The 26,824-nt window shown below is 34.3% G+C and overlaps 1 protein-coding gene across 5 annotated transcripts in view; it reads right to left on the reverse strand.

Annotated features, from left to right (window-relative positions):
• CNOT2 (CCR4-NOT transcription complex subunit 2) overlaps positions 1-26,824 on the reverse strand; it is a 120,243-nt gene that overhangs the window by 31,715 nt on the left and 61,704 nt on the right. For 4 of the 5 annotated variants that reach the window (XM_029953407.1, XM_029953411.1, XM_029953408.1 and 1 more), the window contains 2 exons: positions 10,781-10,903; positions 1,084-1,150 (listed from right to left, as the gene is read on the reverse strand). In XM_029953407.1, coding sequence (XP_029809267.1) covers positions 1,084-1,150; positions 10,781-10,903 — 190 coding nt within the window. Of the gene's footprint in view, positions 1-1,083; positions 1,151-10,780; positions 10,904-20,110; positions 20,169-26,824 lie in introns of all 5 variants that reach the window. The other variant, XM_029953409.1, reaches the window with a different exon arrangement.

Below are 26,824 nucleotides of genomic sequence, written 5' to 3' on the forward strand. Positions count from 1 at the left end.
TAATAATTTTACTTACTAATTCTGTATTAATAAAACTGCACCCCACAGCAAAAGTGGAAGGAAGAATAAAGTAGATGGAAACTACATTGTATAGCAAATTATGTTCCTCCCTCTGCTAAACTTCACAATAAATTTGAACAATAAGGTGGTCTGACTATTCTGATACCTATCAAAATTTTGTTTTTTATTATACGGGGAAAGGGTTCTAAATCAAATAATGGGTTTTTATTTGAAGCTGGTTAAGATCCTCAGTCATTAGATTGTCTCCTCCAGTGACTTTATTTCCTATAATCTTTGATGGGAATTTAGATCCCTTTTAACATTCCTCTTCCATTAACAGAGATGAGAGACCAGCAGTCTCTAACATTATCAGAGATAATAAAATCTTATTAATATCTAACAGTTTGGAAAATAATTTGAAAAAAATTGGAAGATTTTATAACATAGTTTTACAAAATTTTATGTGACAATATTAGCTAACATTTATTGAGCGCTTACTATGCGCCAGGCATTGTGCTAAGCGCTAAAAAAGCATTACTGTACTTAAAAAGAAATTAAATCTTATATGTGGGAAAAGCATTGAACTGTGAGTCAAAAATATATATTCTATATTCAGACTGAGCTAAAGTGAAAGAAGAAATATTTGCTAAACAAAGAGAACATTTCACAAATTGTTTAATAATGGTCTTTCATTAATTAAAAAAAGCCATAAAAATACAAACAAAATAATCCACTCAACTAACCAAACAAAAAATGTCTTAACTTCCCTCTAACTGAAAAGACAGAGAATGTCTATTGTTTGTTTAGCAAATTTTTCTTCAAAAATACTGTACTACAAAGGAACATACAGATACAAAAAATGTAAAACTAAATTTCAATCTATCCTATATCCAGATAACAAATTTTAAATTAGAAAGATCTGAAATAAGTTTTGCTATGTGAGTGAAATAAGGAAAACTGAAAATTACAAATCTTTCCTTTTCAATCCTAGAATTGACCCACAAGGGCGGCACTGGTTGTTCTTTACTTGGTAGTTATTTTTGTCTTAAATCAAGTATCCCAGAATAAATACAAAATTCTTACTTTGTTGCCCGTATAAACTTGCCCCAAACTGAGACAGCTGACCTGATGTAGATGGTGATGCCAGCATCTAGAAACAAATTAATTATATTAGAGCATAAAGAAAGTACACAGAGCAATGCATTTACACTTTACAAATCTGTACAATATATCATACTGTGAGAGTCAACACATTTCTCATTCTTCCAAAAAAATCACAAAACAAACATTACATAATGAATTTCATGTTTGTAGAGAAAATATAATTGAATGAAATAAAAATGTACAAATAAAACTAATTTCTGATTTCTACATGTTTTTTTTCAAGTTACTCCAAATAAAACTAGAGCAGCATCATTACTTCATGTAAAAAAAAACAAAAAAAAAATAGGCTAACAAAAACACGAAGGCGGTATCTCAAAATGTCAGCCTCTATACATTTGTCAGTGAAATTACTAGATTCTTAGATAATATAAAGCTAAATTTTAAATTCAGTTTATTAAAATTTGAAAGTAAAATTACCTAAGTAGAAAAGTTTTATGTTTTGTAAGAGTATTTCCTAACATTTATATTTGCAAATAGCTGGTGTGTATAAAATGGGGAGAAAAATCTAATAAACATACAATCATATAATGGAGAGATGACACAATACCAAAGGACAAGTCAAAATTACTTACAAAAATATATAGACACAGTACATAATGTATACGGCTAGTGAGTGATGTCACTTTCATGGCACTTATCAACACTGTCTTTCATTTTATTGAATCGATGTCTTTTTCCCCTAGTAGAATATAAATTCTTTGAAGGCATGTTATATTCATGGAACATGTTACATATATTCATTTTATTCCCTCATAGAGACTGAGTCCTGCATGTGGCAATGCTACACACAAAGTAGATAAACTGAGTAAATAAAAATGTGTACACCTAAGGGTATGTTTGTGTATTCTCGATCTTATATTAAGCAACCACCAAAACAATTTAACTATATAAAACTTGGGCCATATCATTATAAGAGTTATAATCTTGTAGAAGAGAATGAATTATGCACCTAATTCTACTCTAAGGCACAATGTAGTAAATGCTCTGAAGTATCACCAGAGGAAGATAATTCTAAACAAGGGTGAGGTAACAGGAATATTTTCCAGAGCAGTAACATCTAATATGGGCACAGATGAAGGATCTTCCAGCCTGAGAATATGCAGTGAGTATAAGTATAATGAAAATTAGTGACAGGATTAGATACAAACAAAATAAGAAAACATCAGTGATTTCACAACCTGTAATTAGGGAAGGGAGGTGAGGCTTATACTCCTATGCACATTTGGGCATACATAGAAGAATGGAAAATAAAAGAGTATGCTGGGGCTAGATGTAAATGGCAGATGACTACCAACTACGGCAATAAAGAGAAAACATAATATCAAGCAAAGATATCAAACTGTGTTTTAGGAAGATAATTCCAAAAGGAAAAATGTATGGAAATGGTAAGTTACTGAGCCAGAACAGCAGAAGTGGGATTATAGAAAAGAGGCATTCTGGGGCAGAAGCAACATTATTCGATGTTCTGATGAAATGGTTGAGGTTTAGAGAAAAGGAAGAGGGTAATCACCAGACAGGGAACTATCAGAGGCCACTTTGGTATCCAGTGAAGAACTGTGCTGATATCAACTACATTAGGGAAACCAGAAGGAGAAATATTTAAATAGAGATTTTACAATGCACGTTTCATGCTATTTTCATGTCAAAATTCTGAGTTGTTCTAATTATTCAAAAATTCACAAAAACTTTAATAGTTTTAAGCTAATGATATACATTACTCTTCTGAGGTAGAGCTGAGTAACACGCTACTCTAAAAATAGTATTTAAAATATAGTAACAAATTTTCTTAAAGAGCATCAAACCTTATAAATATTCCTTCTCAAATCCAGAGGGCACACAATCTAATCAATTAAACTAAGAATATACATTTTATGCCTCCTCAAGTTCTTTTGTTAGATACAATCATCATTACTGTTACCACCTAACTGGAAATATTTTAAGCACCTTAAAGGCTCATTTCCTAATTACAAGCCCCCCCCCCAAAACAAAGAAAATGTGTAATATATATGAAAGCTTCAGTTGGTGACAGAAGATAAATGCTTATATAAAATACTTAAAATCATGATTTTGTTATCAATGTACAAATGAAAGTAAAAGAGAATTTCTCAAAGCTTCAAATAGAAACGATTGGAAATTATGAATACATGTCTCAGAATGATCCACAATGTGAATATTTTAGAAGGACCACTTAAAAATTTTACTTTTCCCAGAAATTTATGTTTACTAAATACATAACTCCAAAGAAGAGACATTTTAGTCCACTTTCTCACAAAGGCTATACACCCACAGGAGTTTCAGGTGAGCCAAGATCTCAGCCCTCACAACAGCAGGAGGCTGAGGGAGAGCACAGTGTGAAGGCAGAGAGGGGCCTGGCGCCCTGAGTCAAGTACTGGAAACCAGGAGCAGTAGGGTGACCCATTTACCAGTGTGATGTAATAAATATTACCATTTTCTCTATGTGTGACAGAGCATGAAGAAAGTTAGTACTAATGATACTTTACAGGAAAAGGAAAGTAGTTTGATAAACAAGAGTTTCTAACCTTCAGAACATCCATATAAAATAAGCATTAAATCAGCTATGCAAACAGATGTTAAAATGACTGCCTCAAAACATGTCAAAAATGCAAATGTATAATTTCTTATAAGGCTAGTCCTTTATGGTATGTATTTTTAAACTCTGAAAGCATACTTCATGAAATATGTCAGTGCTAAAAATGTATTTAACACACAATGAAGGAACATGAATGGCACAGAAATGCTATTTATAAGGGCAAAGAAAATACATAAGAAATGTACCATGGCACAGCAAGAACTACAATTAACAGACAACAGAAAACTTACATATATTTTAAATACTTAAAGTTAATAATACAAAAATAAATTTCTTAGAAAAATATAAAACTTTAGATCAAGAGACACATTATAATAGGCAACGCAATGTAAAGCCCAGCTTTGGAGTCAGAGAAAAACTCGGTTTGAATCCTGGTTCTGCCACTTACCTATGAGAGAGCCAGGCCTTTGTTTTCTTTCCTGTAAGATGGAAGTAACACTACCTACCTCATAGAGTTGAAGTGAAGATTAAATGAGATAATATATGGCACACATTAAGTGCTCAGTGAATGGTAGCAACTGTTGCTAATAATCTAATTTCCCTCCCAATGCAGGATTCCCTTTAATAGCAGTCAGAGTCATTCAGCCATTAGGAAACTTATTGAAAAGTACCCTACATTTATATTAACTTTTGTCTAAGAAGCTAAAGAAAGAAGCTCATTATCACTAATTCCAGGTAAAATAAGTAGAACTTACGTTCATAGATGGGGGAAATGGTAGAAAAAAATTAAATATCACACAATCAGTAAGTACAATGCTGAAACCAACAAGAAGGTTACCATGTTCCCAGTGCAAAACCACAATTTCAATTATAGTCATTCTCATTTCTCAAACAGTCTATAATACACACTGCAGTCAACCAATAACAAAAACCAGGAAGCAGCTAGAAGAAATAGTAATATGATTCAATTATTTCCATGACCCAACAAAAAGCTCATTTATCCTTTATAATATAAGAATGTTAAGAAAAATCAATAAATTAGGCACTGTATTTAAAAGATACAATTGTATTGACGAGATACAACTCATATCCATGACCCAAAAAAGTCTAAAAAATTTTTGTGTTAAAAAATGTATGAAAATAAATTATTTGAAAATTTAATAAATAAGCAAATCTGGCTCCTGCCAGCAATCCGTAACAACACAAAGGTGTTAATTTCTTTGTGCTTCCCAATAGTGATGACCTCTCCATTATTCCCTCCAATAAACGTACCCTTCACTCACAAAACTATTAACCATTAAAATCAGTTTTGTCAAGAAATAATTTTCTAATAACAAATGACTTCAAAACTCAAATTTTGGTTAAATAAAAACTCCCCAATCACAAAGTAATTAAAAACTGAAACAAGTTTTTAAATATCTTTTAAAAAATTCATTATACAATATACAGAAAGGTATGGAGAGAACAATTCCTAACATGCTGTTATTAATCCAGGACAAAAGTAACAAGGAAGTATAACTTTGACTATATCATATCTACAAATGGGGAAAATACATAATGGAAAAGAAGTTCTCAACCTATGACAGAATCTGAAGAATACTTTAAAATTAAAAACAGTATGGTTTAAAAAATGAAATCATGAAGTCAGAATGAAATCTAACAAACAGACACAAAAAGAACTATAAGAAGATAATACAAAAGACCAAAAGTAGAAAGGAGAAGAACAATCAGAAAAACTTAAAACAGTGAGTTATAGGACCTTGTATCTTATGAATTAAATAAAAACAAGTTAAGGGCTTACTAAGTATTTCAAACAATTTTCACTAAAACATTAGGCTTTAAAAAGCATTTTTCAGGACACCTGGGTGGCTCAGTTGGTTCAGTGTCCAACTCTTGATTTCAGCTCAGGTCATGATCCCAGGATCATGGGATCGAGCCCTGTGTTGCGTTCTGCATTGAGTGTGGAGCCTGCTTTGGATTCTCTCTCTCATTCCCTTTGCCTGTCCCCTGCTTGCACACTCATTTTCAAATAAAAAAATATTATAAAAGAGCATTTACAGAAAGTATATCAAACAGTCAATATAAATTCCAACTAAACATTTAATATTCAAAATCAAAGTATGGCAATGAACATCTTAATATTATATGAATTTTAGATTAGAGCCAAATATATAGGAAGGCATAGATTGATTCAAGAAATGTTCACATTTTTAAAAGGCTTTTAATATCCATTTCTAAACTGTTTTCTATGGAGTCTGTATTAATTATAGTTCCACAGCAATTACTGCAATACTCCCTCAAGACTGGCTATTCTTCCATGAAAAACAAACCCTCCTTACTAGTACTGTAGAAATAAAATATCATTTTCTAACTATGAATTTTTTTTAGCATTAAAGAAAAATTTTTAAGGTTTATTTAGTTTTGAGAGAAAGAAGAGACAGAGCACAAGCAGGGGAGGTGCAGTGAAAGAGGGAGACACAGAATCTGAAGCTCTGAGCTGAGCACAAAGCCTGATGCAGGAACCAGTTCATGAGATCATGACCCGAACCGAAGTCAGACGCCTAACCAACTGGGCCACCCACACGCTCCTCTAACTACAAATTTTTATTGTTATTATTGAGATGAAACATTTTGTGATTCTTTTTGTACATATATCAGAATTTTATATATCTTATAGGTGTATCATTTTAACTACCCTTAATAATAGGCCTTTATCTTTAAAATATGGAGTTTGAAGATTATGTGACTGCCATGAAAGTAAGAGGTTTTAGAACATTCACCTCAGATGGTTTGATATTAATTCTAGTTTCTTTAGAGTACAGTTTAATTTATTTACATTTAACTCTATGAGGTTATCACGGTCATAAAATTTTCACACATTTATATACATTCACATTTTCAACTGAAATTTTAAAGGTCGTTTTTTAGGTAATAAATCTGTAAATAATCTTAACTATTATTTTTCAATATCAACCCCTTTCCCTCCCTTTCTTTAACAAAAACTAACTAACACAAGTACAAAAGCTAGGTATGAGTTCAAAATAGCTATCTATTTACATCTTATATGAATGTCTGTCATTTTCTATAATGTCCCCCAAAAGAATTATAATAAAAAAGAAATCAAGCCCATATCTGTCTAGAATTTATTTAATCTTGTGAAAACACTTAGACATATCTGTAATATTTCTAAAACTATGTTTATACTGCAAAACAGCAAATTCAGCATTCTATAGAAAGATAAATCCATACACAAACATCTCTTGAAATAAAAGGCCTTGGAAAATAAGAAGTCCTAAAGAACTACTTAGCAATTTAATTAGTACACAATTACATAAAAAACAGCTACCCAAACACTTCTACAACCATGCATGTGATAAAGACTTACATTTTATACTATATGGATAGGGTATATCAGGACTTTTAAAAATAAGTGACTCAATCATTGGCCAGTTTTCTTTATCATAAATTAGAATTTGAAATCATTTTCTCATTGATCCCAGACAGAAAAAAAATTATGAAATTATCTCATCTATTTGTTATGTTTAAAAGCTTTCTCCTCAATAGTTTTACAGTAAAACAATTATTGGCAGATGATATATATAACTATGTAAAAAAAACCAAGATAATCATATGGAATAATAATAATATTATTAATGGTAATTATAATTATGGTAATATTCCTAGCAAAATTTATTTAATATTTACTATATGGTCTTTTAAAACTTTTTTTCTTTTAAAACTTCTACATACTTTATTTATTCAATCCTTATAACCACCTATGAGTCATGTACCATTATTATTTTATAGATGAAAAAACTTAGACACAAAGAGACTGAGTAACTTGCTCAAGGATACCTAATCATGTGAGATATAAAGTCATACAGTAGAATCTGCAGAGCCCATGTTCCCAAAACTAGTAAGAGTTTTGTAAGATAGTTGGTTACAAAATTAAACTATTCTATCAGTAAAAACCAACGACAAAAATGGCAACCATAAAACCCTACTTATTAAAAAATGGCATAAGAACAACATTGGAAGGCAGACATCAGACTTCTGAAAGAAGGTAACCATTGGTATAAATGTGCGATAGTCAAAAATATTTTATAAGGATGTGAAAGACTTTACCTAAGATGTGAAAATTGTCTATAAAGCTACAGCAATTCAACTATGTTATAGTTCTGCCACAGAATCAGTACGAGAAACAGAACAAAAGAGTTTAGAAACAGGCCCAAGAATACATCAGACATTAATATATATTAAGGGAGGGTTTCAATTAGCCTTAAATGAATGGTCTAACTCAGGGTTGGGCAGATTCCTGCCTGCAGGCCAAATCCAGCACACAGCTTGTATTTGTGGGGTGGGTGAACTAAAAAAAGAAAAAAATTTTTTTTTACTTTTTAAAACTAAAATACATTTCTAAGGGACCTAAGTTACATGTGAAGAGTGAAGCACAAAAATGTCAGAAGAAAGTAGCTGGAAAAAGTCCAAGTATGATCTCAAAAACAGAAAAGCATAAAAATAAAAAGATTGAGGAGTCAAATTCAGGAAGAATGATAAATACTTTTACATTAAAAAATCATTCCCTAAACTGTAAGCAAAAAAAAAAAAAAAGTATTCATAATGAAGCACAAGAGTCTATTAATCTAATTTATAGAAAACACTAACAAATAAACAAGACTTACCTTCTCCGTAGAGAAACAGAAAATGGGACAAAAATAGGTAATCCACAAAGGAAGAAATACATGGAAAAGATATGTTACCGTGAGTGTGTGCACCTATGTGTGTAAATTTAACAATGTCTTAATGTATTTTAAAACAGTAAGTTTCTTTTGTATACTGCAAAGACTTAGAGGTAAGTAATAGCTGGTATTTTTGAGGGCATGAAGAGTGCTGCTCAGACTAAAAACTGGTACAAACTTTCTATTGGGAAATATGTTAATATGTCCAAGATTTACTTAATAATTAAAAATAAAAATATTTAATGTATTAAATCAAAATATTAGCATAAAATTACTCCTGATCAGCCAAATTATGGGTCAATTTTTCTTCTCCCTCTCATGCATGTTTTCTAAAATCTGTATAATACCTCTGCTACTATTTTGTTATTAAGAAAAGTATCAGCAACAGTAGAAATTTCTAAGCGCTACATTATCATTTCTAGTTTAAAGAAGAAAAAACAGAGGCTTAGAGAAGTCTTTGCTAACAGGCAAGCCAAGATCCAAACACATTTAAGTGTTAGGCTTTAGAGCTTAGTTTCTTAATCTCTATGTTTTATTACCTTATTAATTAAAAAAACATTTTGTAAAGCAAATCATTGTATGATTTTTGTGACAAACAACTAAATAGGACTGGTAACCAACATATGTGAGTTTATTTAATAATGGTAACTAAAGGGGCGCCTAGGTGGCTCAGTCGGTTAAGGGTCCAACTTCAGTTCAGGTCATAATCTCACAGTTTGAGGGTTCGAGCCCCATATCGGGCTCTGTGCTGACATTTCAGAGCCGGGAGCCTGCTTCAGATCCCTCTCTGCCCCTCCCCCACTCATGCCCTGTTGCTCTCTGTCTCAATAATAAATAACAATTAAAAAATTAAAAATTAAAATAATGGTAACTAAAAACCTCAGATACAGAGTATTTCTGCTCTCTAGAAGACATACATCTTTGTCGTTCTCTGTACACACGTTATTCCAGATATGAAAGCTTCATTATCTTCCTAATCAGAATGAGTGCTTTTCCTCAATAAGTAATATTCTACTACCATTTTTCTCATCAGACATAACTTGCCCAATACAATCACAGTAATATACACGTGCAACCAACACTACCACAAGATAGTCCAAATTCTTCAACTACAAGATCAAGACATAAACACAAAAACTATGTAAAGAATAACTCAATTATAATTTATATCCAAGAGCAAACAGCTAGAAGGGCAGTAAGGTGAACAGAAAATTAATTAGATGACATTATTCTATGGGCTATTAAATTGCACACTAATTATAAAGTAAGTCACCACATATTTTGAAAAGTCCTAATAACACAACTGACAAACTATTGCCAAAATGACACAATTTTTAAGTAAAAATAAAGGGGAGTCAGATAAAAATAGGAGGGGGAAAAATTGACCAGAATCCTGATTTAAATCTAGGTTAAACCAATGTGTGAAATAAGACACAGGAAGTTAATTTACTAATGGTCAACATTAATGAAAAATGAGAGCATCTGATACAGATCTTAGAATTTTATAAGTGCTTTAATATCAGTAACAATCTCCTTAGATTATTAACTAGAAAGGATTATTATATAGATAGGGAAATGAGGAATAGCAAAAGGCTTGAAAGGAGAAAAAGTGGGTGGGTACATACAAAAATGCAATGGTTTGACTATTATAGTATATAGCATACAAAGAGGCTTACCAGAATTTGAAAATAACAATTTATTTAAATATAAATTTATCAATTTGCTAATTATGACTTGGCTGTGTGAAATCCTTTCATTCCACACAGGATTACTGACCTACTAGCCTTCCAAAGCAATTCATTCACACCTCTAAAATAGAACATCTTGTATGTTTTGAATACAGTTCTTCCAAAATTTTTCTTAAGTAGCATCTCTACAGCTGAACAGAGGAGATGCTCTTACTAACTTAAGCTTAGGATTACAGCCTGAATATTACACAACAAAGGTAAAGTTTTACTAAATCTTGCCATTATATCTTTAAATCTGTACAAATCTGCTTTCTACTCTATATGCATATTTTAATATTAAAACAAGCTCACAAGTTAGAAAACAATTGATGATCTAGAATACCATGTTTACCACAGGACTTTGAGTAAGTACTTCCTACCACAGTATTACCATATCCCAACTTAAAATCATAGGACATTTTATCTCCCGTTAGAATGTAAGCTCCCATAGGACACTGTATCCCCAGGGCCTGGCACTGTGCCTATAACATAGTCACTCAATTAAAGATGGTATTCTGCAATTCATATACTACTTTTCAGGAACCAGAAAGATACAGATATACACAATTAAGTAAACACAATATAACTGATTAACTTACATCTTTTTCTGACCGATGTGGAAACATAGAAGACTGGCTGTAGTACATGTTTTCATCATGGTAGTCACTGTCGACCCCCTCTACAAACTTCTTTCTTGAAGCACCAAACATGCTGTTTGTCACCTAAACAAAAATATTGCTTTTATCACGAGTAATATTTTAAAAAATGTCATGCTTTACCAAACTCCTATGAGGAAAAAAGAAAATGAAGAAAGCAATGCTAAGACCAAGAAACAGATTGAGTACAGAAGGGCGAAGAGGGCATGTGAGAAAGTTGTAAATATGACTAATAAATAATAAAATAATAAATAAGTAAATAGTAAAATAAAATTACAGTATTAAATTTTTGCTTCCAGGCTCATAAATTTAATAAAGCCTATCTTATACAATAATTCCACTTACTTTAAAAGAAATAAACATCACGTGTTCTTGAAAAATAACAACCCAAAATACAGTTTTCCCATACAAAGATTTGTTTTTGAATTAACTTTGTGTTTAGTTATTAAAAATCTTCACATGCATCTTCAATATTAGTGTCTTTGTCATCACTGTATCTACTGTGTAAATGATCTCTTTTCCAGAGCATATCATCTTCCCTTACAATCTAAGTTTACTGAGATACAGCACTCTTTAAGTCAGTGTATAATGGCAAACTGGAAACTTTATCTCAAGCCACAAACAAGTACCCACTCATGTAACATAAGTAAGATAATTGTTTCATTCATCATCCTGGTATAAATTTATGATTTCTGTTATGTAACCTGTTTGTTATTATTATTATTCTTTTGCTTTTTAAGTCTTTATCACATCCAACACTAGTAACTTTGAGCCCATGCTAATACAAATTAATTACTAAGTATGTGTTCATTCTTTTTTTTTCTTTAAGTTGTATAATTTCTACAACCAACACAGGGTTCAAACTCACAACCCTGATATCAAGAGTCACATGATCCACTGACTGAGCAAGACAGGCACCCTTGTGCTAATTCTTGTTTTGAAGGTAGTGCTAGACAATAGTCTTCACATTTCATTCTTTTTTAAATTATTTCAATATTTTTTAATGTTTATTCATTTTTGAGACAGAGAGACAGAACATGAGCAGAGGAGGGGCAGAGAGACAGGGAGACACAGAATCTGAAGCAGCTCTGCTCTGAGTTGTCAGCACAGAGCTCAACATGGGGTTCGAACTCATGAACCTCAACACCATTACCTGAGCTGTAGCTGTACACTCAACCAACTGAGCCACCAAGGCACCCCATTCTTTATTTTTAAAGTAATCTCTCCGCTCAACATAGGGTTCAAACTCATGATTCCAAGATCAAGAGTCCCATGCTCTACTGACTAAGCCAGGAAGATGCCCCCATGCTTTTTTTCCCTTAGGATGACCTCTATAAAGTTTCCAAAGCTATCAACTAACTAGGTTATTTAAGGTCAATATGTCTCCCCCAATGGTAATTTGTAGTCCAAAATAAACTGAAATGTCATGATGGAAGACATTTATAAAGACTTGAATATTGGTGACTACGTATTTTTGCAAAAACTTTGGGGGAAAACGCCCATCAAATTTAACATCTGTCTTGTACACTCATTACGAATAAGGGTATTTTATTCAATTATAAGAAATGAACAATATCTTTTACTTCTCATTTCAAATTGAAACACTGCTGTTACTACTGTTTATCAGCAGACATGATGAACTGATATGCTTCAGTCTTTAATGACCAACTTTATTTAATAATTGCTTTATATCTTAAGTTCCCTGTTAAATTTTTAAGAAACTCAAATATTTAACCATTCTTCCTTTTGAGGTCTGCGAAAAAGCTATTTAGTTAAATACGAACAACAGTCTGATAACAGTTTCACTGTTTTGCTATATGTTTCAGGGCTATTAATCTCCTTAGGTATGAAATACAGAAAGATATTTTTAAAGGGTTTATTATTTTGTTAGAACATACTTAATCTTCTTTAGCAGTGTACTCCCTGGTGAATTTCATAAAAGCTATTCTGTAATTCTGAATGTAATTTCAGGGACTAGAACCTCACATGCATATCCACCAACCCCCTAAGTAGTCTTTAACAGGAAGAAGTGTTTTTTTAGGGAGTTTTATTATAGAAAAGTAACTGTGGAAAAAAGCACTTTAGCCTGCAAATTTCGACTCTTTACAGATGAAATTTTAAAAGTTTGTTTTGCAAAAGTTAAGAATACATTTGATTCTCTTTAAAAGACCATTACTGGAGCACCTGGGTGGCTCAGTCGGTTAAGCATCTGACTTCGGTTCAGGTCATAATCTCACGGTTTGTGGGTTCGAGCTCCACGTCGGGCTCTGTGCTGACAGCTAGCTCAGAGCCTGGAGCCTGCTTCAGATTCTGTTCTGTGTCTCCCTCTCTCTCTCTGACCATCCCCTGCTCACACTGATTCTGTCTCTCAAAAAAAAGGGGGAGGGGGGTTTTAAACAACAATTACTACTGAATAAGTGAAATGAAACCTAGAGAATACAATAACATTTCAGGAGAATACCAGGGTTTACCTCTCATCAAATCATACACATATAAGTCACTGGACACAAAGTAAACTCTTCTTCTGACACGTTTTGTATAACATTTATCATCAAAACCAATTACAGACTCCTAAAATTCCAAAATTGAATTTAGCTGTACAGAATAAAAAACTTCATACTAATATTGTATAAGAGGCTTTACCATTTGAAAGCAAAACTAAATATATGAAATGCCTCAAAGGAAAATAGAAATGTACTCATTCATTAATATAAGATTTTTCCCACACTGTGTGTATGTTGTGTCAGAAAAACAGAGGAGAAAACACAAATATGTAGAATTTCATTTTGTTCTGTGTGCTTCAACACAGAAATTACATATCAGTGAAATTACGAATTATTCTTACATGACTTAAGCAAAAGAAAAAAGGTTAAGAGTGTTAATTTAATAGTCTGCTCTTCAAATGCAACACGAGTCTGGGAATGGGTACTAAGATTCAACAAAAAATTAACTGATCCAGGGCAGGAGAAAAGAAAAGAAAAGAAAAATGAGGGAGGGAGAAAAGAAAGAAAAAGAAAAAGAGAAAAAAAGGGGTGCTTGGTGTGGCTCAGTTGGTTAAGCAGTCGACTTCAGCTAAGGTCCTGATTTCACAGTTTGTGGGTTTGAGCCCCGCGTCAGGCTCTGTGCTGACAGCTCGGAGCCTGGAGCCTGCTTCAGATTCTGTGTCTCCTTCTTTCTCTGACCCTCCCCCGCTCATACTGTATCTCTCTCAAAAATAAATAAATGTTAAAAAAATTTTTTAAAAGACAGAAAAGGAAAGAATAACATATTAAGTTTCTCATAAAAGTTAGTTTTATTTCAGGCTTAAGGGCCTGTCCTTTATTCCACATAGAATGATGCAATAGGGTAAGAAAACTACTTTAGAATAGTCAGGAAGGATGAAATTAGGAAGATTACAATTAAGCAAAGAAGAAAGAGAACCATCTAAGCAAAGACCTGTAGGAAGAGAATTCAACACACAGAAAACAGCAAGATCCTCAGTGGTGTGACTCAAGCAGTAGGAACTTAGGAGAGAACATAGAAATCAAAGTCCAAGATCTTGGTGGGCCCAAATCATGCTGTGCTTTGCAGGTTCTGAGGGACTTTGGATTTTATTCTATGTGAGACAGAAGTCAAAAGGGCTTGGGGATAAGAGTAACATAATTTGGCATATATAAATTTAAATACAGTTATTCTGTAAGGAATAGACAAAAGACGAAGCAGAAGTGAAGAAGGGAAGCAGGTGGTGAGAGAGGACAGTGGCTCCAACTACAGGGGGGATGAATGAATGCACGATATCATGGGGTGAGGTGTTCATATTATCTTCTGGAAGAGAGTCAGTGGAATCAAAGGAATCTAGAAATCAACTTTTATCAATTTCAAAGAGGATATGTCAACATTATATTGCAATTACTGCTAATGTCATATATATTAGAGTCGACTTGGCAAATGGAAATTTAAAAAAATAATGTAAAATAAAATCATACTGCAATTTACATTTTAAGACATTTGTTTAAATCTTCGGTAGATACAATTTGTCAGTTTTCAAGTAAACATCACAGACTTATATCTACTTTCTTAACTGACAACCTTTCTCCTGACTTTCATGAGATGTTACAGCAAAAGAGAAATAAAAAGTCAGATTTTATCAACAAAGAATGATAGGACATATGCATTTAGCAAAAGCAGTTTCTTAAGTCTTTTTTGAACACATATCTAAAACATTTAATCATTTTATCTTTCCTTTGATTCTGTAAGAACTAATCAGAAAGTATACCTAGAGGTTGGTTTACACTAACCCTATCAGCCTAAGCCCCGCCCCCTACCCACCCCTACCCCACAAAAGAGCGGTCTCAAATTGTAGTAGAGAGAGGAGGATTAAAGTGACAGGCAAAATGGAAGCACCAGTTTGGCTAGATTTTCCTAGTATACTTCATCATTTACATTGGACTAGCTATGAAGTCCTAAAGTATGACAGTCTCAACATTTAAAGACAGTATTTCAAAGTCAAATGCAGTAAAAATCAGAATAATCACAAAAGAAGAATTCACAAAACTGCATACTTGATATAATCTAAAACAGTAACTTTAAAGGCTAGCCAGTGGCCCCAGGTGGGAAGGATGACAATTAAAGACAGAAGGAATAAGAAGCAAGGCCTGGAGCTTTTTAAAAAGTGAAAAAAACAAAACCAGGACACTTTATAAATGAAAACTTGAAAATATATATGTGTATATACATATACAGGGGGGAAAAAAAGTAGGAAAGGGTGAAAGAAAGATCATATCCCAGGCAGGATGGTTCTAGTTTATTAATTGCACTCAGGTAGAAATGTCTGGGGGTACTTTAAAATTTGCAGCTAGAACCCTGAGTTAAGCCTGGAGATAGATTTATGAAATCAGTGTACATGTGTTTGCTATCGGGAAAAGGACCACTCTGCCATGAATGGTTTTCCATCCCTGGGAATAGGATTCCATGTTTGGGCCAACATTTGCCAGCATTATAGACAATAAATGATATCAGGGTTAAGTTCCTCTCCAGAGGCCTTGCTGAAGGAAATCTGTGTAAGATTTATTAAAATTATCCATATCTTTCCTAGCACAAGCATCTCCAAAGTTCTCCAGAGAGATCTTTACTAATCCACTTATTTCCCTCTAATCTACTCTCCCATCAGCCAAAGTGAGTTTTTATGTATTTTTTCCCCAGGTGGAGTTTTAAAATAAATATTTAATTGTTGTAGCCCTACTAACTGGAACAGCTTCCTAAAATAATAACAGTAAGGTGCTATGTAACCTCCCTGACAATAACTCTCTCTACAAGTCGCCTGTCACCACTAAACTGCAGCCACACCTTCAGTTACTCAAACACAAGATCTTTTCCACCTTGGCATCTCTGTATATACGGATACCTCCATTTAGAATTTTCTTTCTCCCATCTGAAACTTTCTCACTATCTCATTAAGTTAGAGTTCCTGAAATGCAGTCATTGAAAATACTTCACCATAACTATAATCATTTTATAATAAAAATATTTATTGACTGCTTACTATATGCCAGGCAATATATTCTAAATGCCTTAAAATATATCTACTTATGTAATCAAGTATTTACTTGAGTAGTCCTCATTTTTAGATGAAAAAATTGAGAAGTGGAGAACCTGGATAACATGCTCAAGGTCACATATCTGATATGCCCGAGGTTCCATATCTAACAAGTGACAGAGACAGGATATGAATCCGGGCAATCTGCTTGAGTCTCCCCTTTTAACCACTATCGTACACTAACTCTCAAATATACAGCCAATAGTATAATGTGTGTATTCTCCTCAAATTGTAAGCTTTCATGGGAAAAGGAGAAAGAGGCAAAAAGGGTAGGGTGCCTATTCTGCAGTGAACAATGTAAGTAGAAAATGCCACAATTAAATATTTGTGCATGTTAAAAAGAACTCTTGAGCAGAAAAATGAAAATAAACTGACTAGAGGTATATGAAACAAAAGTCAGTCACTACCAAACTCATTGTACCTATTTTTGAGAAAGTTCTATTAATTTTAGAATAAAATTATGCTTATAAGAACACTATTACGCCAATTAAAAAGTAATTAGTTTCCACATTCCAAATGAACTAATATTTTTATGTACTTTCTAAATACAGTGAACATAATTTAACCCTTCAAGGAAACGGGATTCTATCTCAAAACTTCACTATAAACTAATGAAATAAGACACTGTAGCATTAAATGTGTAGAATACATGTGTAAAATGGGTTAAGATAAAAATAAATCCTAAGGGCAACTTTTTCTTGTGGATTCTCTCTCTAACGTAGTCAGGAGTTTTGTTGTCAACAACAAAATGTCATGAGCCATGATTTTTCTAGCAACAGAATTTGCTCCTACCTTGTATTATAAAGGATAACGAGCACCAAATATAATGCCTTTGGGGGTTTGGGAGGAGGGGGTGGGACAGTTTCTTACAGTTTCCCTAATGGAGATTTTACTAGCTGCACTGACTGCTGAATACAGAATTTTATTTCTTTACATTTCCCTCCCAATTCTGTATTCACTATCAGCAAACACTTCACATACATCTACATACAAGTTCTTTGTTGTCTACAATGTAAGCAGAAACTAGTAAAAATCACAATTACCATTAATATTTACCTACTGTATCAAGATGTAGTCAATCAATATTTGAAACCAATCATGAGAAGCCATAATATCTGAAAACAATCTGGTATTTTTATTATCACCCATTTAAAAGAAAAGCTGATAGGTCAAATCTCACTGAGAGACTGCTTAAATTGTATCAAACTAGAATATTCCTGTATCAAATGTTACACATGAAAACTACAAACATTTGTAACCCAAGGAATTTTTGTTTTAGGAATATTTTCTGGTAACAGGACTGTGAGCTACCAATCCTGCTTCACTTCACAACTATTATAAATAATCTTTATTTTATTTCATTCCTGAAAGACACTAAAAAAAAGAAATGGGCTTAACTAAAAGAGAAAAGGCTATATACTGGTGGGGAAAATCTCTCTCTCAAAAAACAAGGAAATTAATATCTGAATCTTTAGGAAAAGAATAAATGATCTTTCTTTTGTAAGAAACATTATTCGGGATGCCTGGGTGACTCAGTCGGTTGAGCATCAGACTTCAGCTCAGGTCATGATCTCATGGTTAGTGAGTTCGAGCCTTGCATTGGGCTCTGTGCTGACAGCTCAGAGCCTGTAGCCTGCTTCAGCTTCTGTGTATCATTCTCCCTGACCCTCCCCCACTCACTATCTGTCTCAAAAGTAAACATTAAAAAATTTTAAATAAAAAACATATTACTCATGAAGTCCCACTAGTTCTAAAATACTGTGGCTTGATATTTACAACATGACAAATATATAATGAATAGTTTATGAATCTGCTTAAGATGGGTCTATGAAAAGTGAAGGGTTAGATACATTTTAAAGGTAGAATTTCTAAATTCATCAACTTGAACCAAGAGCATGGAAATAAATAAAAGCAATACATTTGTTTCTGCATATGCAGAATGCCCAATAAATGAACAGTAAGAGCCTTAATGAATACTGAAAAGGCGGTTAACAGGGTACATATGACTATGTCTAGAAATCTGATTCAGCGAAAAAGGGCCTATATGAACATATCCAGAGTCATTATTTTGGAGAGTAAGTAAATATTCTGGCACAGAGTCCTTCCAGGGGATACAGGAATATTTTGTAAGAGGTCTCATCCCCCAAAAAGGAAAAACAAAAAAACAGGGTAGGCTCATATCCAAAAAAACAATGAGAGGGCATGCAAAGAGAGAGAAAAGAACACATCACCACTCTTCTTAAACCAAAAACTGTTTAATGAAATCTGGAGTCTGAAGCTGCTTTAGTCAGACAATATTACCAAAACCCATGTAACACCATCTCCTAAAATGTACCCCCTAAATCTACAAATTCTCTGAGGAGTGTTACCAAAAGTCTATAAAATGCCCCTATCAGTTTGACGTTGATCTAGGGAGAACATGCTGTGCATGCATCAACCTGAAAAAAACAGATTTTGTGGTTTTCCAAAATCTTGAAATCACCTGTTATCAATATGCCTTATACAGATTCAAAAGTGAACCACCAACATAAAGTGCATCATCCTATAACAAAACTTAAAGTGCTAATCCACAGAAGAAAGCACACAATCGTATACCAACTAAAGAACCAACTATAACTGGTATGCTTTAAGAGCAGTAAGTTAGGGTCAACAGGTAACATAACAGGTCCTAAAATTAAAATAAGAAGAACTTTATGCTTAAACATTAGGATATAAATTTATCATATACAAGTGAAAGGGCATACAATAATAAAAACTTTTACATTAAGGATACAAAACAAACCCTCTACATATAAAGGAAACTTCTGAATTTAGAATGATTATCTTAACCCAATCTTAAACCTTAAGAGGGAAGATCAGTAGAATAAAGGTGGCAGGAAGGGAAATCAGGAAGCAACTGGATATATGGTCAGCTTAGCTAAGGGACTCTGTATTTCTACATGGCCCACAATAAATTTAAGACAAAACCAAAACAAATAACTCTAGAATTGAAGGAAAGAAAAGCGGAGATAAATTGCTGGAATTCTATACTATGAGGACCTATAGTACCAAATAGGCAGTGTCTCAATCTATGTAAACCTGACACACTTTCTCTGAAGAACTGTTAGCAATTATGGGCCATATTAAGTCTATTTTCCCTGGATATAATTTTGAATGTCTTGTTATGTGCAAAAGAATGTACAAATCACTTAAATAAGACTTATACAGGATTGATTTGGGAGAATAAAAGCAACAATTTTTGAAAGTTTTCTGAGAAGAGCCTAAAAGGATATTAAGTATTAGTAAGCAAAGTAGTACAGTCCTAGGTTACACTGCTACCAAATTATTTCTAAAAATCACATATTAAGGGGAGAAAACCCGTAATGTTAGATCATGATTTTCAGTATAATGCAGACAGAGAAAATGTCTAGAGTATTAGAACTTCACACACAAACACAATCTGGTGAACTTATTCATTCAACAAATTTTTGCTGAACTTTTGTAGAAGATACAAAACTTTTCACATCTAACAAAAAGCAAATTTATTTCTTAGGGTATTCGATTATTTAATAATTTTAATAATTTATGAGAAAAATAATTTACAAAAACATCAAATTTTTAAACTAACAAAACGATTCACTGGCAAAATGGCCCAACATCCACCCTCAAGTTTCTGATGACAGTACCATTTCCCCCCGACTTTCCCACCACATACTTACCTGTGCAACTTCTTTCAACATTTGCTACTCTGGGAATTGGAAAGCTCAGAGCTGGAGGCTGAAGTGAAGAAGGAAAGGTTGGAGGATGAGCCATGACACCAGCCCCACACTAGGAGCTCCCCTGAGATACTACAGCATGGTTGACACCATGGCTCTGAAGTTCAAACTCCAGCAAACGATAAAAAATGAGTCCAACCAGAACATGATAAACGATGGGATTCTTCTTCTCTTTTAAAAATAAGGAAATCATACTACAAAGATCTGAATGTCCAGTTTCAACATTATGACTTCCTGTTCACATCTTCATTATTCCCAACCCCAGAATAATCTCTTAGACTGATTCAAAGTATGAATCAAAAATAGGACAGGAGGCAAAAAAGCTTTCTATAAACTTGTACACATTTTCAGAAGATGCAAAGACAGGGCTTACCTGGTGCTCAAGAAACCCTCTAAGATGATATGTGCAAATACTTTACCTATCCATTCCTTGTTTACTTTTTCTTGTTCCTAAGCACTCAACATTAAATCTTAGACTCTCATGCACATTAATACCATCAACAAGCAGAATGACTGCTAGATTACATGGATATACTTAAATTCCGAAAAGTGGATCAGTGAACTTTTTTAAAAACCAGGGATACCTTTCTTAAAAAAATTTTTATGTCTTTATTTTATTTTGAGAGAGGCAGAGAGTGAGCAGGGGAGGGGCAGAGAAAGAGGGGGACAAAGAATCTGAAGCAGGCTCCAGGCTCTGAGCTGTCTGCAGAGCCCAAAGCGGGGCTTGAAACCACGGACTGTGAGATCATGACCTGAGCCCCAGTCAGACACTGAATCGCATGAGCCACCCAAGTGCCCCAATACCTTTTGATAGAAATATATCCTCTGGGAGGAAATGATTCAGAACATTCCAACCTAAAACATCAGAATACACATTCCTTTCAAATGTACACGGAACATTCTCCAGAAGAGGTCACATATATTATTAGGCCACAAAATAAGTCTCAACAAATTAAAAAAGATCAAATTTCTTAAAAATGACCCACTCTGATAAAAACAAGTAGGGACCCTTCAATTAAAATAACTTGAAACAAATTATCTTAGATAAAGAAACTTAAAAACTTAAAGAAATCAAACTAAATAGAGGACTTAAAATAGGATTTATTCACAATAAAGAAATTCATATTTATTCACACTGAATCTTTGTTTTATAATAAGTGAATTACTGATTCAGAGAATGCTAGGTTCTATTATGAATAAGGCTAATAAAAAATAGATGCTTAAGGTAAAGGTAACACCTACTCAATAACGTAAGTATTACGGAAGACAACAAATATTTTGAAATTATAAACTAAATATAAAGAAGTATCAGAAAAGTGATGTTACATGAAGCAGTTAAAATAAGCTTAAGCAAGGGAACACAGAACCTTTAAAATACTTCTAAATACCTTGCCCTATAAATTAAGTAAACATTCAGTAAGCATCTACTATCCGCTAGGTATCACATTTCTACTCTTATATACTTTATCGATTTGATGCCCAGAATAAAGGAATATCAGAAATCAAAGGGAACAGAAGTGAAAAGACATTTAAAATGGCTTCCTGTACCATTACGATGGTTTCCAAAGCCTTAGTTAACTCATCCTTACTTCTAAATCTCCTATCATTGATTCCCCTTCTCTTATAGTGCTCCTGCCACATTACTCCCCACTCCTGTCTCCAGGTCTTTGCACGTCTATCCTCCAGGAGTGCTCTTCCCCTAGATACCTATCTATATGGTTTCCCACACCCAACTTCAGGTGCTGAGTCATCTTACTGAGAACTTCCCTATTTCAAATTGCAAGACCCTTTTCCCCACCCCCTTAGGCACTATCTCCTTTCTTGTTCTAATTTTCTCCCATAACATTATCAACAAATAATATATAATGTATTTTCTTTATTTTGTTTAATGTCTTCCTATGCTCTAAAATGTCAGCTTCATGAGAACAGAAATTTCTGGATGTTCATTTGTCTCTTTAGGATCTGGAACCGTGCCTTACACAATAATGTAAAAAACATGAATGTGTCCTCATCTTAGTCCATGCATGCCATTACCTGAGTGTTATTTGACACTAAGAGACCAATGCAGTGCTTATAGTAGAGGGCAAAAATTTTATGAACACAACAGTTACTTTTAAAAGTAATGGGATTGGGGCGCCTGGGTGGCTCAGTCAGTTGGGCAGCGGGCTTCAGCTCAGGTCATGATCTCACAGTTCGTGGGTTCGAGCCCCGCGTCGGGCTCTGTGCTGACAGCTAGCTCAGAACCTGGAGCCTGCTTCGGATTCTGGGTCTCCCTCTCTCTCTGACCCTCCCCTGCTCGCGCTCTCTCTGTCTCTCAAAAATAAATAAAAGACATAAAAAAATTTAAAAAAAAGTAATGGAATTATGTTGAAAAACTGTTAAAACTTAGATTTCTGAAACACGAAAACTGTCTTATGCCTTTTTACACTGAAATTGACAACTGTTTCCAAAATACCTAACAGACTACCAGAAACCTTCAGTGGTTAGAGTGCCCTACTATGAGAAGTACAAGGTAAGGACTGGGAAAGCAAAAATACTTTGTTTTCCATTTCCTCAATTTTTTTCTCAAGTTACTTTTTTTTTTAAGTTGTTTTAAGAGTATTTCAGACTTACAGTTTAATATTAAGAGACAAGACATGTCTCTTTTGTATCACAAAATCGCACTAGAAGAATTATACTAGTTAAAGCCACTGGGTTGCACTGTAGTCCGTGGGAAGAGAACTCCTTGGAGTCAGCCAAACAGTGCACTGTCTGGACAGTCTAATACCGTGGGCCTGTTACAATGTAAGCACTAGGAAGCACTGAATGTTTACCGAATGATAAATACTATTCAAAGCACTGTGTGTGTGTGTGTGTGTGTGTGTGTGCGCGCGCGCGCACGTGTCCTCACTTAATCAGAACAATACCTCCATAAGACGATTACTTTTACCTCAAATGGAGGCACAGAAAGGTGGAGTCTGCAGAATCTAGGTAGGTCAAAGATGTTTCCTATAGCAGTTATGATGGAGAATACCCAGCCCTTGCAACTCCAATAAGCTATCAAAGGTTTGTTCTCCAGAAAAAACCCAAGTAAACAGGCTCTAAATTTTGGTACGTAGCCAAAGCACAGGTAAAATGTGAAACATGAACCTGAAAATTGAGGGATGAAGTAAAGACTTACATTTTGTAACTGTACATTAGATACTCAGCTTTCTTTTCTTAACCCGCTTACAGAACACTACCAATCAAATGTAAGAACTAGCCCTCTACCTCGCCTTCAAACTTTATATTTTCTGTGGAAAAATGAAATTGCTCAAGGGAAAAGAATGTCACACACTATCAAAATGAGGTTCTCCCTCCCAATTCAACAAAAAGACTAATTTAACAACATGTTAGCAAGCTCTGTCAAATACTGTCACCATTTTTTAAAAACTTGTTATCTGGAAGTAATTTTAGACTTACAGATCAGTTGCAAAGATAGTACCAAGTTCCCATGTGCCCCACTTTCTACAGTGGCACGATCTTACTTGACCACAGTGTAAGTGTCAAAACTAAGATATTAGCTATTAATTAAATGACTTTATACAGATTTCACCAGTTTTTCCACTGGTAACTTTTTTCTATTCTGGATCCACATTACATTTAGGTTTCCTCAGTTTTCAACCTTGGACTTCACCTCAGTTTTTCCTTGTCTTTCACTACACTGATGTCATTAGTTACACAAGTGTTAATTAAGTACATCATAGAATGTTCTGCAATGTGGGCATGTCTTGCTTTCTCATAACCAGATAGAGGTTATACATATTTAAAGCCACCTCACTGCAGAGATAATATGTTCTTCTCAAGTGCATCCTATATGATGTTTATATACATGAGTACATATGATGATAATATGTTTTATTTATTACAGCTGATTAACTCCGATCTTGATTAAGCAGGTGCATCCATAGGTATTCTTATCTGTATATTACCATTTTCCCATTGTAAACAATGAATGTTTTGAAAAAAATTCTTTAAGAGTATGCAAATATCTGTTCTTCCTTAAATTTCTGCCTACTATTTATAGCATTCATCCATGGATATTGCTTGCAGCATCTATTACTGTTATGCTCTAATGATGATTTGCTATTTTCATTCTTCTATATTGTTTGTTAACTGAAATGTTTCTACAGAAAAACCAATCATCTTGTAAAGATTTCACTCTTAAATACCAAGAGTGTCAAAGACTTTACCTACCTGGTCAAAAGTAATGTAGGTAGAAAGTGAAGAACAATGTCTCAAAATTGTTACTCTAACAATCACATTCATTCAGCTTAATTATACTGCCTTTATCCCACTAGAAAAGAAAAGTGTAAAATTTCATATGTCCCAAAGAGTCTCTCTTGGCATCTCCGGCCCTAAATGAGAAAGATCTTTATTTTTTTTTTATCCTTGAAAAAATATCTTCCTAGTTTTCATTAGCATACATATTACTATGTCTTTAATTTACTGAGCCAGGTTAGACAATAAAGAGATAGTATTACTACAGAACACATATTTTACTAGAAATACCAGTAGAATTATTACTTCACTCAAGAAGGGAAATGGCTGCTTTATTTATGGGTCTATCAGATTTCTAGGAAATCTTGAGTAAGGGAATGCAAGGGAAATCATGCAACTGTTTGCTTTAGGTTAAAGAGAATCACAGCTATGATGACTCCATATGCAAGGTATAATATATTTACTGATATGTCATATTTTATGTCTTTCCAAATGACCTTTGGTGCTGAGAACAGGTCTAATATTTCTCTGTGCACTCTACATAGTATCTTAACACAATAGAAAGTATTCAATGCTTAACTAAATATTGACACGGAAGCTTGTTCTCTTTGTCAGAAATTATTTCTCATCTATCTTCTCAACCAAAATATAATTTAAAAAATGAAATCTTGTTATTTGTACATCTAACCAAAATGGAGTAGAAACACTGCGTTCTCCTACCTCACCTGAAACAAGTTTAAAAAAGAATAAAATATATTAAGCAATGGCTTTCAGACATAGGCAGTACAATACAATAATCCCTGAGAGAAGAGAAAGAATAAACGTTGAGACCGACAAATAGTTTTGCTTATAGACTGGAGGAGTTTCCGGGATGCAGTGCAGGGAGAGGGAGTCCCGGTGAAACTCAGAAATGTCCCATGAACTGAAGAAGTGTAGCTGAGTCTAGGCAGGCCAAGGCAGCTAGTGTGAAAAGGCTAGAGCACCGGACAGAAGAGAGCTGCAAAGAAAACGAGTTGTAAAGATCCGAACAAGGTGTCTCTAGAATCTTCAGCTAAGTACTGATCAACATATGCATGGAACATAGTACCAGAGGCTAGAAAAAGAGTGGAAACAACCTCCAGGGCTCACATAGGGCTGTTCCCACAAGTCAGAGTATTAAACTATATTTCACAGGACATTGTATAGAATACTAGGAAGAGTTCAGCAGCTGGGAAAAATCAGTCCTAAAGGCTACTGGGGTTCTGTGTAAAATACCTTAAAATTAAAAGATAAAAAAGGGAGTCTCGGGGCGCCTGGGTGGCTCAATTGGTTAAGCCTCCAACTCCGGCTCAGGTCAGATCTCACGTTCGTGGGTTCGAGCCCCGCGTCAGGCTCTGTGCAGACAGCTAGCTCAGAGCCTGGAGCCTGCTTCCGGTTCTGTGTCTCCTCTCTCTGTCCCTCCCCCTCTTATGCTCTCTCTCTGTATCAAAAATAAATAAAACATTAAAAAAATTAAAAAATAAAAAAAAAAGGGAGTCTCAATGAGCCCAAACAGCTTCTAAGTAGGCTATACTTTGTCACCAAGAAAGCTAAAGAATATTAACAAAAATACAAATATGTAACACTGAAGAGGTAAAATTGCCAAGGATTGGCATCCACACAAAAATTACTGGACAAGGCACCTGGGTGGCTCAGTCAGCTGAGTGTCTGACTTCAGCTCAGGTCATGATCTTGCGCTTCATTGGTTCAAAGCCTCATCAGGCTCTCTGCTGCCAGTGTAAAGCCGGCTTCAGATCCTCTGTCCACCTTGCTCTTTCTGCCCCTCCCCCACTTGCACTCTCTCAAAAATAGAATAAAACTTTCTTAAAAAACACAGAGGAAAGGAAAGAATTTAAAACATTAGTAAGCTGTGGGACACCTTAAAGTGACCTACTATATGTATAATTGGAGTCCCCAAAGCAAAACAGGGAGAGAATATTTAAAGAAATGGATAAAAAATTCCCAAATTTGATAAAAACTCTAAACACAAATTCAAGAGGCTCAATAAATTTCAAACACATGAGTCATGAAGAAAATTATACCAAGATCCAGCATGATCAAAATGTGTAAAACCAGTGATAAAAAAAATTAATAGTGGGGCACCTGTGTGACTCAGTCAGTTAAGTGTCCAGCTCTTTTTCTTTTTTTAACGTTTTAATCATTTTTGAGAGAGAGCGAGCGAGCGAGAGTGCACTAGCAGGGGAGAGGCAGAGACAGAGGGAGACACAGGATCTGAAGCAGGCTCCAGGCTCTGAGCTGTCAGCACAGAGTCCAACACAGGGCTCGAACCCATGAACAGTGAGATCATGACGTGAGCCAAAGTCAGACGCTCAACCGACTGAGCCACCCAGGCACCCCAAGTGTCAACTCTTGATCACTGACAGCTTTGAGTCTGCTTGA

Source organism: Suricata suricatta, chromosome 10 (assembly GCF_006229205.1).
Source record: "Suricata suricatta isolate VVHF042 chromosome 10, meerkat_22Aug2017_6uvM2_HiC, whole genome shotgun sequence".
Lineage (NCBI taxonomy): Eukaryota > Metazoa > Chordata > Mammalia > Carnivora > Herpestidae > Suricata > Suricata suricatta.